We start from the raw sequence: 16,864 nt of genomic DNA, 5'->3' as shown, positions 1-16,864 counted from the left end.
AATTACAAATCACACAAACACATAACAAACAATAAAGCCATGATACAGAAAATTATTACTCAGTCATGAGATTGAATTTGACAACAAAACATTCGGTCATTTTGCTCGCCATGCTTCTTTATAGTTTCAATGCGATTGTGGGATGGTCTGCGCATCATTGAAATAAGTCGGTCATTTTCTATTCCTTTTCAGATAACCCATATCACACTTCATTTATCAACACAGGCAACTTTCGATAAAGTTTTGTTTTTTTTGTTTTTTGTTGTTTTTTTAATGAATGAAAAAAAGAAAAAATGCATAAAAACTGTCTTTTTACTACATTTTTGTATTATCTTGTGTCTCGGTATAATTGTATCTTTTGCTTCATTTCCTCTACTGGGATTTGAGTGGCTATAGTCTCAGAGATTATGTCATTTCTGGCCATTGTCTCAGAGATCATTGTGCTTTTTCAACTGCATTTAAAACGATAATCTAAACGGACTCAACTTCTCCCGTCATTGTGATAAGTAGCATCATTCGCACGCAACCCTTGAATCTGTGTATTTAAATCGGGTTCTACCCGAGGGAAGGAAGGCAGTGACAGTTTATTTGGTGGTGTAATAATATGTCAAAGGAGGATGGGATTGAACGAAACCTCGCTTGTGCCACCATCGACGGCCTCTTCGGCCTATTGATTTTCTGTCTGTCCTGAATTCGGTGATGGAGGGTACTGAGGAGAAATGGTGAAGTCTGGCAAAGGGAGATCATTTTGCTCGCAGCTCCATCTATTGTTTGTCTCATTGTAACCTGCTTGAATAAAGTTAGGGAGGGTCGGTGAGCGCTGAATATCTGAAATGTTTAATTTGAACCAGATTTATTTTTCCAATTGGGTTTACTAATCCGAATCTTTGATTGCTATCTGTGGCATATTACAAATTGATTTATTTTAAAAGTCTTTAACTTAAAATGTCTCAATATTTGTATGTATTAAGACTGAGAGAAACATAATATTTGTAAGGACAAAAGACATGTACATAAATAGGTCGATGTTAGGATTTTAAATTTGTGATCATATTTTGGGGTAAAAAGAGATATTAATTTGATTTTTTAAAAATAAAAATGCAATAATAATAAAAATTATCTTCTTTCGGCTCACTGAAAAGTTTAAAATACTGAATTTAAAGTTAAAATCCTGATTATTTAAAAGTCTAGTCCAGTTTTACTGGCATTATGGGTTGTTAAAGGTTGTTTGTAACCCAGAATTGTCCTTAAGGCCCATCATAGTTTCCAAGTGAGTAAATTATAATTGTGGATTTGGTAATCCTGTTGCAGGAATGGTCGAGGGAGATAGAGAACGGATAAAAAGTTTTTAAAAATTATTTTTGTTTTTCGATCACATCAAAAAGACAAACAAATGAAAAATCTTGGAGAGAGGCCTGGTCCCGGGTCACTCAGATAACATTACAATGACTTACAATTTCGACCCCATCCCATCACGATTGGTCACAAATTACCATCAGCTTGATGTTATGTCTTATAATTTAGCCTCGATTTACTGAATTGATCATTTTCAGTCTCTTGTGGGAGAGATAGAAAATGTGGTTGTGTGTGTGGGGGGGGGGGGGGTCTCCGAATGCAATTAGGAAATTCTTTGGTCAATGTTATTTTCTGAATAATTCTTTTAAATTGATAAGAGTAAAGACGTGCGCACATTTCCTGACCCTTGTTTATGTGAACTCATTTGCTTTATTGAAAAAGAAAGTGTTGGATTTGTTTGGCTTTGTTGTTTTGTTGGTTTTTTAAAAATTTATTATTCTATACTGTTTAGTCCTGGTTTTATGTATTTTGTTTACTTTATTTTACACTATTAGATCTTGTGGTTACATTAATCATAAGCTCTGGTTGCCGAAAGGACAAAATGTCTAGATCTTTTGATAGGTACTTCACATATTTTATGCGAGTGAGTGAGAGAGAGAGAGAGAGAGAGAGAGAGAGAGAGAGAGAGAGAGAGAGAGAGAGAGTATTGTTTTGTATGATGTGTGCGTTTTATTTCTTAGAATGGCCGGCGGCAAGAATTCATTATTTCGGCGGGGAAGTGTGTCGTTTTGTATGTGGATTGTGGTAGCCATAAAGAGGTTAGGTTGGTCTCTGGACTGTTTGCCTCGAAAAGTAAGAAATGGGTGACATGAATTGAGGTGCGGCTATGTAGTCTAATGGTATGATACTCGCCTTCGGATTGGAAGAGTCTCTTTACTCACATTCTCTCACCGTACTGAGGTGTAAAATGAAAACCTGGCCGTTAAGTGTTGTCCGCGGGGAAAAAATTAATATCGTCGTCATATCTTGTCCTACATGTTGCTGTTGGATAGGGGTCGTTTGTAAAGAGCTTTCAGCACGTTTAATGGATATTGCTCTATATAAAAGCTCGTTTTTAGAGTGCATATATTACGATGTTTTAAAATATCTTGATAAACGCTTCGAATGGCTCTCAGCTTTGGATATCAAGAACGACAAAAATTCATTTTTAAAATCTCTTGATCAATCATATCATCACGTTCCCTCTTAAACTTGCCCGCATGCAATAATACTCGACAAACGTTATCGACTTCCAACACATAAACAGATTAGCACTACTCTAACGTACACGCCACCTGCATCGTCGGTAGCATTGACATAGCTAACGTGGCGTATAACAGATTCCAAAAGCCAACGTTCATGAAGAAACCGGGCGGAATGTTGAATCTATCTGTATCATGTAGACTTGTAGCACGTCTAGACTAGACAAAGTAGTAACAGATAATCTTGATCGCCCGCAACGGTGGTGTGTGTGTGTGTGTGTGCGCGCGCGCGCGCCCGCTCGCTTGTGTGTATTCAAACAAAAAGAGGCTGATTCATAGCAAACTAGAGAGTATAGAGGGCATTGGGCTGATTGTAAAGGGGTCGCCGCCGCTGCATGCTTTAGTTATTTTAGCGTCTACGTGTTTAAATGGACTAGTTACAATCTTTCTACACATTGTAATACAAGCAGTGGGGTCGATCAACCGTGTTATGGAAGCGATGGTTTTTGCATCCCAACTTCGGTTATTTTGACGCGTTATATGTGCTCTCTCTCTCTCTCTCTCTCTCTCTCTCTCTCTCTCTCTCTCTCTCTCTCTCTCTCTCTCTCTCTCTCTCTCTCTCTCTCTCTCTCTCTCTCTCCCTCCTCCCCCCCCCCGCACCATTCCCCAAAGTAACCTATCTAGAAAATATGTCAGTAACCAATTTTTTCGCAGAAATTTCCCATTCCGATGAATGCTGCGTATTATGTATCCAGCTTAAAATTTTTGAAAAAGTTTTTTTTTTCTTTTCTTCTATTATAAATTGGTTCACTTTATTATTTTTTCTTTATCATATCTCGAGGAACTTGTTTCTTTTACTGTTCACCAACCCAACGCCATATTTCACAATTACATATAGTTATGAATTTATCGAACCGAGCTTATAAAGAATCTGTGCCTTTTGCCAGCCGAGGATTTGTGCAAAAGCACCGCCTCTATCGAAAAGCAGTGACACCTTTTCAACAACAACAAAAACAAGTGTAGCTACCTTGGTCCTTCAGATCTGTACAGCTCCATTAATAAATAAGAAGCATCCTATTTATATCGCGTTCAAGATATGGGCTAAGAACAAAAACAAATAAGGACAAGAAAGCTGCCCCATAAATTTTCAAAACTCGCTTTCTCTCACATAAAAAATGTACAAGTTATGTTCAGCACACACACACACACAGAGAGAGAGAGAGAGAGGGGGGGGGGGGGGGGGGGTACGGGTTGCCTGAAAAGAAAAGCCACTTTATTTTTTCTACCTCTATTGATTCATGACTATGTGGATACTTAACAAAAGACTTATAATATCATAAACGTTTTTGTTTTATCAGTGTTGTTTCAGACAGCGTTAAAAAGTTTATGGGTTGGCCTACAATATTCTATTTGAGGTTCTTTGCCTCTACAGCTCTTTAGAAAGTGCAGGTACAGTCTGCAGTCAAAAGCTGGCTGGAATATCCTGCCATTGGACATAACTCGTTGAATGCTTGGAAACTTTCAAAACAAGTTTTGAATGCATTCACTCGTCAAAGTAATCTGTGACTATTTCCTGGTTTGATTGGACTGTAACTAGACATTTGTAGTGATGGGCCTTTCATTGAAGTTTGAAGATAATAAAGTTCCAATGTTGCCGAAGAAAAGTATTTTATTAATTTGATTACAAAAATTCAGTTTATTTACTTTTCTCTTCAGTGATCTTGGCCCCACATGGTCTCAGTGGTATTTTGACCGGCGTAACATGTACAGATACAGAGCACAACAGTTCTACCTCTGGCAAAATGTATTCTGAGTGGGCTGGTTATTTCCCCCTCAAGGAAAATCGGGAGGAAGGAACCAATAAGCTACCCAGCATGGTAGAAGTCATTGTTGGTAAGTTGCTGTGATTTCATTTTAGCTTCATATTTTAGTATGAAGGAAATCCTATTTTCTTTCCTTTTCTTCTTTCTTTTCTTTTTTTTTTTTTTTCGTCTTTTAATAAACAGCTTTGGTTTCATTATTGTCTTGTTTTTGTGATGCTTTGTTCTGATTTTTAAAGCATTGGTTTTTCTGCAGGTGGAACACGCATGTGGTACCCAAGCTGCTATGTGCTGGTGTGTGATAATGAAGACATGACCAGTACCAACAGTGTGCTCCAGCCATTGCCAGGTTCAACGCCAGCCCATCATCACCATCATTCCCGACCTTTGGTGGGACGCAGCATATCATCCTCTCAATATCCTCACTTGTCACCACCAGCTTCCCCGATGGACCCTAGTCTGGGTCTAGACCCTCACCACAGTATAAAAGTCACACCACTTATGGGGGCTTCCTTTGCAGGCATTGGGGACACCCTTCCATCTGTCAGTAATTCTATGGCAGAAGTCCTCGGGTATCAGATTGCAGAGAAAGTACGTCAGGATGCTTGCTTGAATTCAGCGCTGAACAAAAGGTTTGATTAGTTTCCTTATCTAGGTTTCTTTTATAGTTCGTTATAGCCTGCTTTTATTAGTGTGATGATATGGACAAACTATGCGCAACTCGTTGAAACAGATTTTGACCTTGGTTGTTCATTTATGTCATTAGAGTCAGATGGTGAAACTAAAGTCTTAAACAGGCCTGCTAATATAAGGCGACAACTAAATATGTACTTTTTTTTTTTAATGGGTTCAGCAAACAAACAAAAAAATTCTAAATTAGTTACCAAATTGACTGTACTTTATCTGGATAAACATTGAGACATGTTTAGTCTTGGATTATGGAGTACTTGTCAGGAATAGTCAGTTTCCAAATTATGAAGGGGAAAAAAAGTAGCCTTCAGAGCCACTATGCCCTTGGAGCTGGAGTTTATCCTGGTTTCTATAGTGTGAAATGGACAATAGCAATTGCTTGCTACCCTTTGGATGGACGCTAGTCTATCGCAAAGTACTTTCCACCAGATCTAACAACAGGAATCATTGATAGTGAAGCGAGTGCTTTACCAACTGAGCTATCTGGACCCCCCTCAAATTGTGAACCAAGTATGATTTTAATAAAAATCAGACCATTGAGATCAGATCAAAACTAAATCTGTGTGTGTGTGTGTATCTCTCTCTCTCTCTCTCTCTCTCTCTCTCTCTCTCTCTCTCTCTCTCTCTCTCTCTCTCTCTCTCTCTCTCTCTCTCTCTCTCTCTCTCTTTTTTTTTTTTTTTTTTTTTTTTTTTTTTTTTTTTTTTTTCCTTCTCTTCTAACATATACGTCTAGATAGTGACTTTATTCTTGCTCTTTCCAACATATCTTTGTTTGAAAAAATGAATGTTAAACTGTGGCCATGAATTTCAGTTACAAGAGCTATCTTTTTTTTCTTTTTATCTGTCTTTTTAAGATAAAGGTCAGTGCAAGTTCTTTATCAGTTTTAACTATTCAAAATTTTTGTATGTTTCTCTTCTCTTCAGACTTTCAGACATCAATAATTCAAGCAGTTCTGATGAACAGCCACAGCAGCAGTGGCCCCTCGGAGTGTGGAATTTTACAGATCCGGCCAGTAAAGTCAATTGCAACTGTGTCAGGTGCAGTCTTTGCTCAATTTGTTCTGTTTTTCTTTTCTTCTTCATTTCTTTTCCTTTCTAATTTTTCCCCCTTGTTTTTTTTTTTTTTAACTTTCTTCTTTTCTTAACATAAGAAGTTGATATGATTTATTAAAGAACTTTTTATTTCACATGTAGCCGGAAGGGCTCAAATGGCTTTTAATTTTGCTTTATGTTTGTATATACTTGATACAGATATCATTGTTGAAATATTTTGGGAATCATTATTGTTTGTGGGTTGTTTTTTCAAGTTGCAGGATTCCTCTCGACCACTACATTAAAAAAAAAACAGTGAGGAAAATAGAGTGTTGCTCAATACTCGATAGGAGAAAAATAAAACCATCGCTTGGGAGTAAATAAACCAATTCGTCTCGTGATATTAGATATTCAGTGGTTTTTATTTTTGCTTGTTTCTTGTTTCTAACAATGGTCATCATCACTCTTTTTCTTTCATGACCATAAGATTCCATGAGTTTGCTGTGATGGAGATCTAATGCTTTGCTTCCGGTTCAGAATCGAATATCAAATATACTTCATCTTTATAAATAAGTTCACGATATACAACAAATACATATGCAATTTTTAATTCTGTTTTGAGCATGTTCAATGTTTAAGTTTAGACTTTATAGCAAAACAAGGAAATACTATCATATTTTAACTCTAAATGAAAATTAAATAAATTTCTTTTCACAAAGTTCACCTTTAAGATAGAAAAGGGTTTGGTTTTTCCCCTTTTTCATTTATTTTTCTTTACTTTTTTTTTTTTTTTTTTTTTTGCCTGATCATTAAAAAAAAGAGAAAAATTATGCCACTTTAAAATGTTCTTTTTTCAAAACGGTGCTTCCAGCATATTAAATAGACACAGAAAAAAAGTTAAAATAACGCCAGTGCAGCACTGACAACAATGAGAGAAAAAATTTGTCTCTGTGCAAATGCTTTAAATGACGTTTTGAATTGTCTTTTTTTTAAATAATATTTTAAAAATTCAAAAGGCCAATTAAATATTAGTTCCTATTCCTAACCACTAACTTTTGATTGTTTTGTATTCACAGGCACAGGAAGAAGTTGATGAGCAGCAAAAATGCCCTTGGAGGTAAACATGGTAAAGGAGAGAAACTAGAACGTCCCCTTAGCAGAGTGGGTCGAAGCAGTGTGCCATTTCATAAGCGAGGTGCTCAAGTTGATGACCTTCTTCAGTTTGACATGGAGCGAATCATGACGCAAACCTTACAGCAACCCAACCCAGCCTTTTGCCCCACTGGCTCAACTACTATTGCAAGTAGTAACAATAGCTCTAGCAGCACACCCCAGGGACACAGTAGCAGTACACCAATGCATGAAAACGTTCTTACTCTGGATACACCCAACTCAGCTCCCTCTCCACTGGACGAGCCACAGCCCTTTGGTGGAGGGTCATCCAGTATGGACCCAACCATGCCTACACTCAGTCCTCATCCTCCTAGTAAATTTTTGACAGATAGCAGTGGTAGTAGTGGTGGTGCAAACAATAGAGTCAGTAATAGTAACAACAGTAATGGCATTGTAAATGGGACTGCAGCAACAGGAAATGGTGTTGCCAATGCTGGAGGTCCTGTTGTCAATGGTGGTGGTAGTATGCCTGCATCCTCTGGAATTGATCCCAGTGTTCCTGTGTCAGCAGCACTAACAGGAAGCACTGCGGACAGTGCTAACAATAATAATGTGAACAATTGTGCAAATAGTTCAAATTCAAACATGCCTGGGAGTACCAATGGTGCAGCAAATGTACAAAATCTTCCTGGCAATCCTGCTAGTAACAATGGGGTTGGGGTGACAGCTATAACAAATTCTTGTGTTAACGGACCAAGTACACCTTCCATGAATGGATTTTGTGATGTGTTTATGAAAACTAATAATAATAATCCGGAGGAAAATATGCCTTCTGTTTCCACACCATCAACGCAGGTAGTCAGTGGTGGTGTTGGTTGTAACAGTTCTGTACAAACAGTTGGAGAAAATTTGCCATTTTCTTGGAGTTCTGTGACTACAAAAACTGAAAGTGTCAGCCACTGGGTTCATTCACACCAACAAAGACCCTTGAATGAAAAAATGAGTGACAGGCATTTGGATAATGGCCTCAAACGTCCATCTCTTCCAACCAAAGGGTCAGAGAGCGATTTGGAACAAACAACTGAGTCCCTTTATGACTTTGACTCTCTTAATTTGTGGTAAGTATTTTGTTGCTGTTGCCCAACTATTTTTATCATAAGCAGGATTAAATACAAATGTAACCTTATAGCATGTTTAACATAGTGTTAAAATATATCTATAGAATTGGTTACATTTTTTCCCTTTATTTAATTTGGGGTGGTGAGGTTTATGTAATGTTTGAAAAGTGATGTGAGAGATTTTTTAATGTTTTGTTAAAAAGATAAAGTTTCTTCAGTGATAACTGGGAATGAGATAAAGATACATGTCTTGTGTGTTCAGAGGATTTATGATTAATCAATTCCAATGTAAGATTATTATAATCCGATAATTTGATGGATGATGATGTAGGATGCACCATGGATTGTTTTAAGAACACATTTCCCATCTTTGAGTGTGGATGACTGTAGGCAATTGGTGATAAACTTGCAGAATAAAGCACTCTCTAGACAGCTTGTGCTGGTTCCATAGAAATATAGATACAATACAGTTCAACATGTGTTCAACAATTCACATGTTCAATGAACAAGGACGGAATTTCCAAACTATGTCTTTCTTTGAGTAACAACAATAAATGATAATGTTCAATATTGTGCCAACCAAACGGCATGGCTGACGTCATCAACCTATGAGATCTGGATGGGCAAACAATGAGATCATATCTGTATAGTACTGTACAAGTTGTGTCCCTCGTCTTAAGCCTTGTTGAGGTATTAGGCAAAAAACGTGGATTTGATTAACCCTTTGGGCTGTTCTGTGTAGCTCAATGGATGAGTGTTGCACTCTATGTTGCTCAAATTATGAAAATGTCATGAAACGGGTCATGAAATTTTAAACATAATGAAAAACAATCACAATCACATCATCACTGAAGAGTATTTTATCATTTTAGCACTTTGAAGGGTCATGCTTTTTCATACTCTACACCAATGCCTCATGCGGTTGATTCTAGATTTAAGATGTCTTTTCCCACTCTTTTTCTCATTTTGATGAGCTTTCCTTTATTTCATGCAACAGAGGTTTTGTTTTGTATTCAACTGAGGTGAGGGGAGGTAGTGAACAACTTTTAAAACATGCTTGCAGTTGCAGAATCAGAATTTCATTTCAGTCATTCAGGGTCTGTTTTGTGCATATATTTAAACCTGTTTGGATTTTGATGTTGATATCTTCATTAGTTATTTGACAAGGCTCTTCTATTCTAGTTTCATTTGCGGAATTATGTGGTAAAGCCAAAGACAAACATTTTCACCCTGTTTGGATCATAGTGAGATTCTATTGGATTTACTGATTATAAATGGTTTTGATTTAATAAAGATAAGTTTAAATATTAATGATATTTCGTAAAATGATTTTTACTCTTTTTGGCAAGTAGTTTTCGTTTTACAACACAAACATTGCAGTTGTAGAATTACATTTTTTTTCATTACAGTACTGAAATAGTATTACAAAAATGTCAACATTCTTGTGAAACTTAAAACTACAACATAGATTATAAACATTTTTTACCATGCATTTCAAGTATGTATTTGGGGCAAAAATAAGCTCCTCCTGAAACTACTTATATTGTTAAAAGCAATTTAGATCATACTCGGAGATTTTGGTAATTTATTTATCCAATTCTTCATAAAGTTGAGATATATTACTTGAACTGGTTTATATATAGTCTTTGCAGGGATTTTTTTTTGTTGTTGGTGGTGGTTTGTTTATCAGAGCAAACACTGCAGTTTAAGAATTACACATTTTTTCCAGATTACGATATATAGAAATAATATTATGAATATAAACATAAACATTCTTTTGAAACTCACAACATTTGAATTATATTTCAGAACCCCAGTAATAAATAGTAATAAATTTAAAAAAAGAATAAATACAATGTTTTATGATCCACATATCAGGTCAAGTACTTATTTTAAAATTTAAAAAGAAGAAGAAAAACAAATACAACTAATACTAATTAAAGCAACAAGTAGGATTTATGACATTGAATAAATAGAATTCTATATCATGTTCTAAACAAAAACATCAGAATTATGATCAACAATTGGATTCAACCAAAATCATACAAACTATTATTGGATTCTTGAATGATGATTTATCATTTTATAAAAACTTTTGCATTCTTTGATTTCGATTCTTTAAAATGGGCTCAATCTACTCAATCAAGAGTCACTGGATCAAAGATCATAAAACTTTCCTTACTTCCAAAGTTATCTCTTTTCAGATTAGTATCTTGATAATTTATTATCACTTTGAGCTGTTGATCTGAAATAGCTTGTTCTTTGGTACTTTTTGGATTTTACTTTCTCAACTTATCCTGTTATGTGTAAATAAGTTTCATTTTTCCTGCTTTTATTGAAGACAGAGGAAAGTGTTATTTGAATTTGAATTCATTTTTTTCTTAAACTAAATCGATTTCAACCACTTGAATTTTTATACTTACACAAACATTTGAGGTGGTAACACATGGTGTTAAAGTATTGTCATAGATCTGAACAAAAGCTCACCGTGATTCGCTGAAAAATAAAATATTCTGTATTGAATTGGGACAAAAGGGAGAGAATGGATGAATTATTTATTCCAAATAGATAATCATGTGAGCTGGTCACAGCATCCTGGTGAGGAAAATAAAGTTGGGTTTTTGGGGGGTTTTTGGGGGGTTTTTTTTGGTTGTGAACGGGAACGTTGTGAAATTTAAAAAAAAAAAAAAAACAATCTGCATTTTATCATCTTTTCGCCTTGGATCGGAAAATTATTCTAATTCTTATGTACATCAATTTTTATATGATGCCATACAGAGATTTGTTATGTAAAATTGGCACCATATCATAACAGACCTCTAGCCTTTTCTTTTTTGCTTTAAACCAAATGAGGTCTTGTCGAATCTTATGTTTTGATCTTGATATCAAGACGGATTGAGATAATAAAAAGGCCTATCCCTATTATTTTGTTTTAGAGAAACAGTGGTGCTCATACAGAAAAAAAAAAGACAATTAGTAGTATTCATAATCATAATGTTCTTTGTTAATCTTGATTAATGTTGATCATAATTGTTCCCATGGATGAAAGTTCGCCGGCATATGCCGGAAATTCCGGTTTTTTAGTAAATGTAATAATTACCTTCCGGCATTTTGACTCTTCTACTGGCTTTATTATTATTGCACCACTGGAACGTTAATTTTTAATACTAGGAAATACCGCTGTGTAGACTATTTAGTATTCTTTCAAATGTGACAATTGAACACATGTCACTTTTCTTTCATACATTTGATCTGTTTACACATCAGCTGATGGTTATTAAACGCTGGTTTTCACTATGCCCTTTCACACCCCTTTTGACGATTTGCATTGAATTATGCATATAAGCTTATTTTATACTTCAAATGGTCTCAGAATCCATTTAAGCTTCAAATTCTTGTTAAATAGAACTTGTCAAGTGACAATAAAATAAAACCAACATCTTTGACAATGAACCCTTCAATCAAGGACTGTATTGCCAATAAACGTAAACATAAATGGGTTATTTCCCTTTATAATACAACTGAAAGTACTTTATTTTGATTGTTTACATTTATAAACATTTGTATGAGTCTAATTTTTTAAATTATTATTATTAAAATGGGGAGCTGTAAGAAAGCTGTAGGTTTTTAAAAAATGCACTAAGACTATTTTTAGGGCATTCAACTTGTATATCACATAGGTGGGTATATCCCATATTTGAACCAAAAGTAGTAGTAGTAGTAGTTGTCACCACTGCTACAACCACCATCACAGCATTGACACTGCCACAACCACTACCATCACATCATCATCATTATCACCACGACCACTAGAGCATCATCACTACTACAACCTATACCAACACTAGCATCAAAACAAGTATCATGGTTGGGTCTCTTAATCACTTCTTTGGGGTGTTTCAAATTGTAATAGCCCTTGGTATTACAATTTCTGAGCCTTTTAAAGTGATGGCTTATCTTGGTGTCTCCATAAACCAGGTAATACTGTTATCACTAGAGATTGCTTCGAATGAGTGTTTAAATTATGAGGATTATTTTGCTTTGGGTTTGGTGTTAGCTTATATATAAATTTTGTTTTCAATCATGCAGACTAAATGCTTTTTTCTTTTTGGTTTTAAAATAAAAACACATTTAGGGTCATAGAATTAAATGTACTTTTCACTCTGGAAAGGTTGGCACTCAACCTGCGAGTCGTAGATCGCAAAAAAAAAAAAGAATTAAATTAGCATCTTTTTCAGTAACCGGCTTCAGCGGTATGTCTTTCAGGCAAATTGATCCCCGTTAACTTTCACCCATAATTGTTCCTCAACGGTGACTAATTTTGATGTGATGCTAAGTATAGTTTTTGTTTTTTTCTCTAATATATATTTTTTTTAAACATACCTATCTGACAGTGTTTGCACTAAATTGTTGTCTTTTCTCTTATCCTAATGTATTGTATATCACACATCTCATACAAAAATCTAAATGTTTTTTCAAATTCAAATTGCCTGTTCGATTTTTTCATTTGATAACCGTTCCCCTAAAAAACCCACCCTGTATTTCAATTCTATTCTTCAGAAAGACTCACAGAATCACTTGAACCAACTCTTATGCCAAGGTTTCTTTCAAAATGATTGTATTGAACCACTTAAATGAATATTTTGTTTTATCACATTATATTATTTGGTTTTACAAAAAATTATTTTTTATTCTAAAGGATTGACATGCCATTGAAGAAAGGTCGATATGAAAATTCGGGTGACAGTTTATCGGGAGAGTTTCTCATCACACCATCCTCAAGCTTAGCATCTCATTCCCGGGCCTTGCCCATGATGAGAAGTCCTTCACCTCCAGAACCAGATCCTTATGAGTTCTCAGAAGAAGCATCCAAAGATCCCAAAACTCACACAACACGGTCAAGGCCAAGCAGAGATGACATGCCAAGGCCCTCACCTTTAGGAAAAACGGTGATAATTCATTAAGTTTTGTTATTTTTCAGTTTTTATTTATATTGGTGCAGATTTGCCAGTGATAAGTGATGAAAACAGGAAATTTAATCGATCTGCGTTTTTTTTCTTTTATAAAATTTACTAAGATGAAATGATATCAAATCACTGTTGTCCTTTTTACTCTGTCCCCTGTAAATAACAACAGTATTCAACAGAATTAAAATTAGAATTGATCTATGGATGTGAGCAAATTTGATGATCAGGTTATACTTCACAATCATGGTTTCAATTTTAATATTTATCTATCCTAAAAGTTTTTGTTTTGTTTTCTTAAAGATATAATTTGTATGTGCATTTCAATGTCATATTTTAACAGATAACTTCTGTATTTTTAAGAAAGGAATATCTGTACTAGTTGAAAACCGTAACTTGGCAGGAGGCATGCCATGCTTTTAATTTCAAGTGCTGGAAAGTCGAGAGTTATTCATTTTATTAGATTTGATTCTTTTATTTGAATTCTTTTCTAAGTTGTTTAAATGGGTTGATGTATAGTACCTTAAGTGATCCCGGTATCTTGGGAGTGATATGAACATATATTAAGAATTAATACTCTTTGGAAAGGACTTGGCCTTTTGCAAAGTACTTTTAGTTATATAAACAGATGAAATGTCTAAAGGTTTTTTTTAATAGACTGGATTGTATGTTAATTCTTTTGTCCCTGTATCAATTTCAGGATGATGACTCTCGCCCATCATCAAGACAAGGTTTGCCTGATGTAATATTTAAAGAGGAACCGAGTAATGGTAAGTGGCAAAAGGGCTTGCCAGCATTTGAATGCCTGGAATTATACATTATATCAATTCCAATAGTTTTTTAATATTATTTCTATGAAATTGGTGTTTGTTTCTACCAGATTTATTGCATTAATAGAAAGATAAGTTAATTTTTTAAATTTCTCCCACAGATCTCGGTCAAATGGCATCCCCTTTGACTCCAGGTGGTAGTTTGACAAGAGAACTTGATCTGAAGGTCATGGGCACAGCCAAAGATTTGCAACGAATCTTCCAGTCAGACTCCTCTGAAGATGATGATGATGGAGGGGTGAGGACGTCTTACTGTATATTGTTATTATTATTTTAATGAGAGAAAAGTCATTTGCTTCTTGTTCATGATTATCACAAGCAATGAGAATAATGGGAGAGTGAAATCTGTTAATTCTGAGTAAACTGCCCCACAAATCTTATCAAGTTGGGAGCTGTTTTTTGGGTTTGCATCAAACTAAAGCACTAAGCTTATACCAAACACAGTACTCCATATTGTGATACTGTTAAAACTGTTTAAATGTCTTCAAACCAATATTATTTCAAATTCTGTAAAAAATATATAGTTCTCCTGAGAAAAAAATTTAAACTGCAGTTGATATTGTTCTTTGATCTGCAAATTGTTTGACTTATTTAAGGACACATAAAAGGTGTTGAATGGCATTTACTTTTCATGATATATGCCATTGTCACAAGTCTTGTGTGAAACGCTTCACAGCGGGTGGTTGGATGGGAGCATCACCCTTGAATCATATACCTATGATGTTCGCATGGGTGTACGATCCGATAGTGATGTCGTTTCTTCTTCTCTTTACTAGCCTATCCTGCTTCTTTGGTTTGTGATTGTATTTTTGACAGGGGATATTTTTTTTCTGTAAATCTTCTGCCTGTTTGTTCTTGGTTATTTATAATTTAGCTTATGATATCTTTAGGTTATGATTTTGATTTACATTTGTACTCTTTTTGTTAGATTGCTTGTTTTTTTGTTTCAGCGGTCTCTCATACAACCTCAATTGTGTTGGAAGATACCTAAAGCAACAAACAAACAAACAAAAACGCTTCACATTTAGTTTTTATATATACTTTCCAAAAAAATGTAACCATTGATATTTCAAAACTTTATAAGATGCAAAGCATTATATGCCCATCGTTGCATATCTTGCAACAAATTGATTGAATAATACAAATTCAAATCTGCAGTCTCATCTCATTGATTTATATTGTTGATCATATGTATGCCAAAAACATGTTTGAAAGTTGCAGGGTCTTCAATATCTACTACTACATGAACCAAGAATAATTTGTCTCTGCCTTTAATTATTGCAGGGTATTGATGCCGGGCTGAGTAGTAAAATAGTGGATGATCTCAAAACTACACGGATACCCAACTGCACTTCATTGTGTAATAATATAGGTCAGTATCAAATGGGTGTGATAAGTGGGAACAATGACTTTAATCATTATAAATGGTCTTAAGCTACTTTCTTGGAAAGATTTAAGTGAAAAGAGAATGTCTAAAGATCTGTTCAATGCAGCTGCTTTCTTACAGGTGTAATCCTAGGATTTAATTGACCAATGTAATCATTGATTTCCATACTAAATCAACTAACGACTCGTAGGATAGAAATGAAACGAGGTCTTTTGTAGGAACTAAAAATGTCATTACTTTAATTTCCTCCTTCAACAGCTCCTTTGGACTTGGGGCGAATGTATCCAACTCCCCCTTCCCATGAAACCAACAAGTCTCACTCTCCAGAAACCATGACAGATGGCACCAATGAGGGTATTTTAGCACCAGGAGGTGCTGGTAGCGCTGTTGGAGGGACAAGCTCAGTAATAGGATATAACTCTACAGTGGAAAATTCCTCACCACCAGAAGTTGATCCTGTTACCAATGTCAAGGTACAGTTGTTAAAAACATTGAAACCTTCCTGAAGGAAAATGAATTCATAAATTTTGATTCTGCTTTCTCTTTCCTTTTCATAACTTTTTAGATTCTTATAAAAACTTTCCTGGGTGGGGTTCCTGATCTCCCATTGTGGGCCGGGAGGCACTTACCGTGTCTTGTATCCCTCTATATCTGTTTTCCAACATGCTTTCTCTCTTTGTCTTGGTATGAGATTACTTGGTTTTATCCTGGCCCTGGCTGCCTGGAAAGTGAGACAGTCAAATGTATAGTTATTTTTGGGAGATGATATTTTTTCTATGTATTTGCAACATTGGGAGTGTGTTCCTCTTAGTGGTGACCTGTGCTTGTCAGGATGAGACATTTAGGTGATCTCAAACTAAGTACACTGATAGTGTGCTCTTGGAATCTACATTTGTTCCCTATTTGAACTAATTCCCCTTTGCCTTCCCTTTTTCTTAGATAATTTAATTGTAATTCTGTGATGTGATATGACCTAAATGTTTTGCAAAACCATTTAAAACAAAAAAAACTTTTTCTTTAATAACGTTTGCAATTGGACTAAAGAATCATTGATTTAATTATTTACCACAGCTCATTGTTTTTGTAAAACTGATTGCTCCGAATTAGAGGTGTATTGAATCCCCCCAATCCTTCTAGGGCAGGAGAGCATTGGCACTCCTTTAGCTGGTGGAATGAGACCATTTGGTTTCGCCCAGGCTTTGTTTTGATTATTTTTCTGAGAGGAAAATAGATGGATTTATTTTTTGTGAGAGGTATTTCTTTCCTTGTAAATCATCTCTCACTTGTAGATTTTGTCGTAGTTTCTTTCAAATATTTCTTCTGCGACAAGTTGAGGGATTAGATCCTGTGGTCGATAATTTAGGAATTCTCTT

The 16,864-nt window shown here is 35.3% G+C and overlaps 1 protein-coding gene across 2 annotated transcripts in view; it reads left to right on the top strand.

Annotated features, from left to right (window-relative positions):
* LOC144967276 (mediator of RNA polymerase II transcription subunit 13-like) overlaps positions 1–16,864 on the top strand; it is a 50,228-nt gene that overhangs the window by 16,590 nt on the left and 16,774 nt on the right. For both annotated transcript variants that reach the window (XM_078904323.1, XM_078904322.1), the window contains exons 6-14: positions 4,254–4,430; positions 4,614–4,989; positions 5,972–6,085; positions 7,156–8,310; positions 13,010–13,259; positions 13,975–14,044; positions 14,206–14,342; positions 15,389–15,476; positions 15,750–15,964. In XM_078904323.1, coding sequence (XP_078760449.1) covers positions 4,254–4,430; positions 4,614–4,989; positions 5,972–6,085; positions 7,156–8,310; positions 13,010–13,259; positions 13,975–14,044; positions 14,206–14,342; positions 15,389–15,476; positions 15,750–15,964 — 2,582 coding nt within the window. The remainder of the gene's footprint in view (positions 1–4,253; positions 4,431–4,613; positions 4,990–5,971; positions 6,086–7,155; positions 8,311–13,009; positions 13,260–13,974; positions 14,045–14,205; positions 14,343–15,388; positions 15,477–15,749; positions 15,965–16,864) is intronic.

The sequence above is a fragment of the Berghia stephanieae genome, chromosome 3 (genome assembly GCF_034508935.2).
Source record: "Berghia stephanieae isolate SIO BIC M18660-M18661 chromosome 3, UCSD_Bste_1.3, whole genome shotgun sequence".
NCBI classification, from domain to species: Eukaryota; Metazoa; Mollusca; class Gastropoda; order Nudibranchia; family Aeolidiidae; genus Berghia; species Berghia stephanieae.
This window is presented reverse-complemented; position numbering and strand designations above follow the sequence as displayed.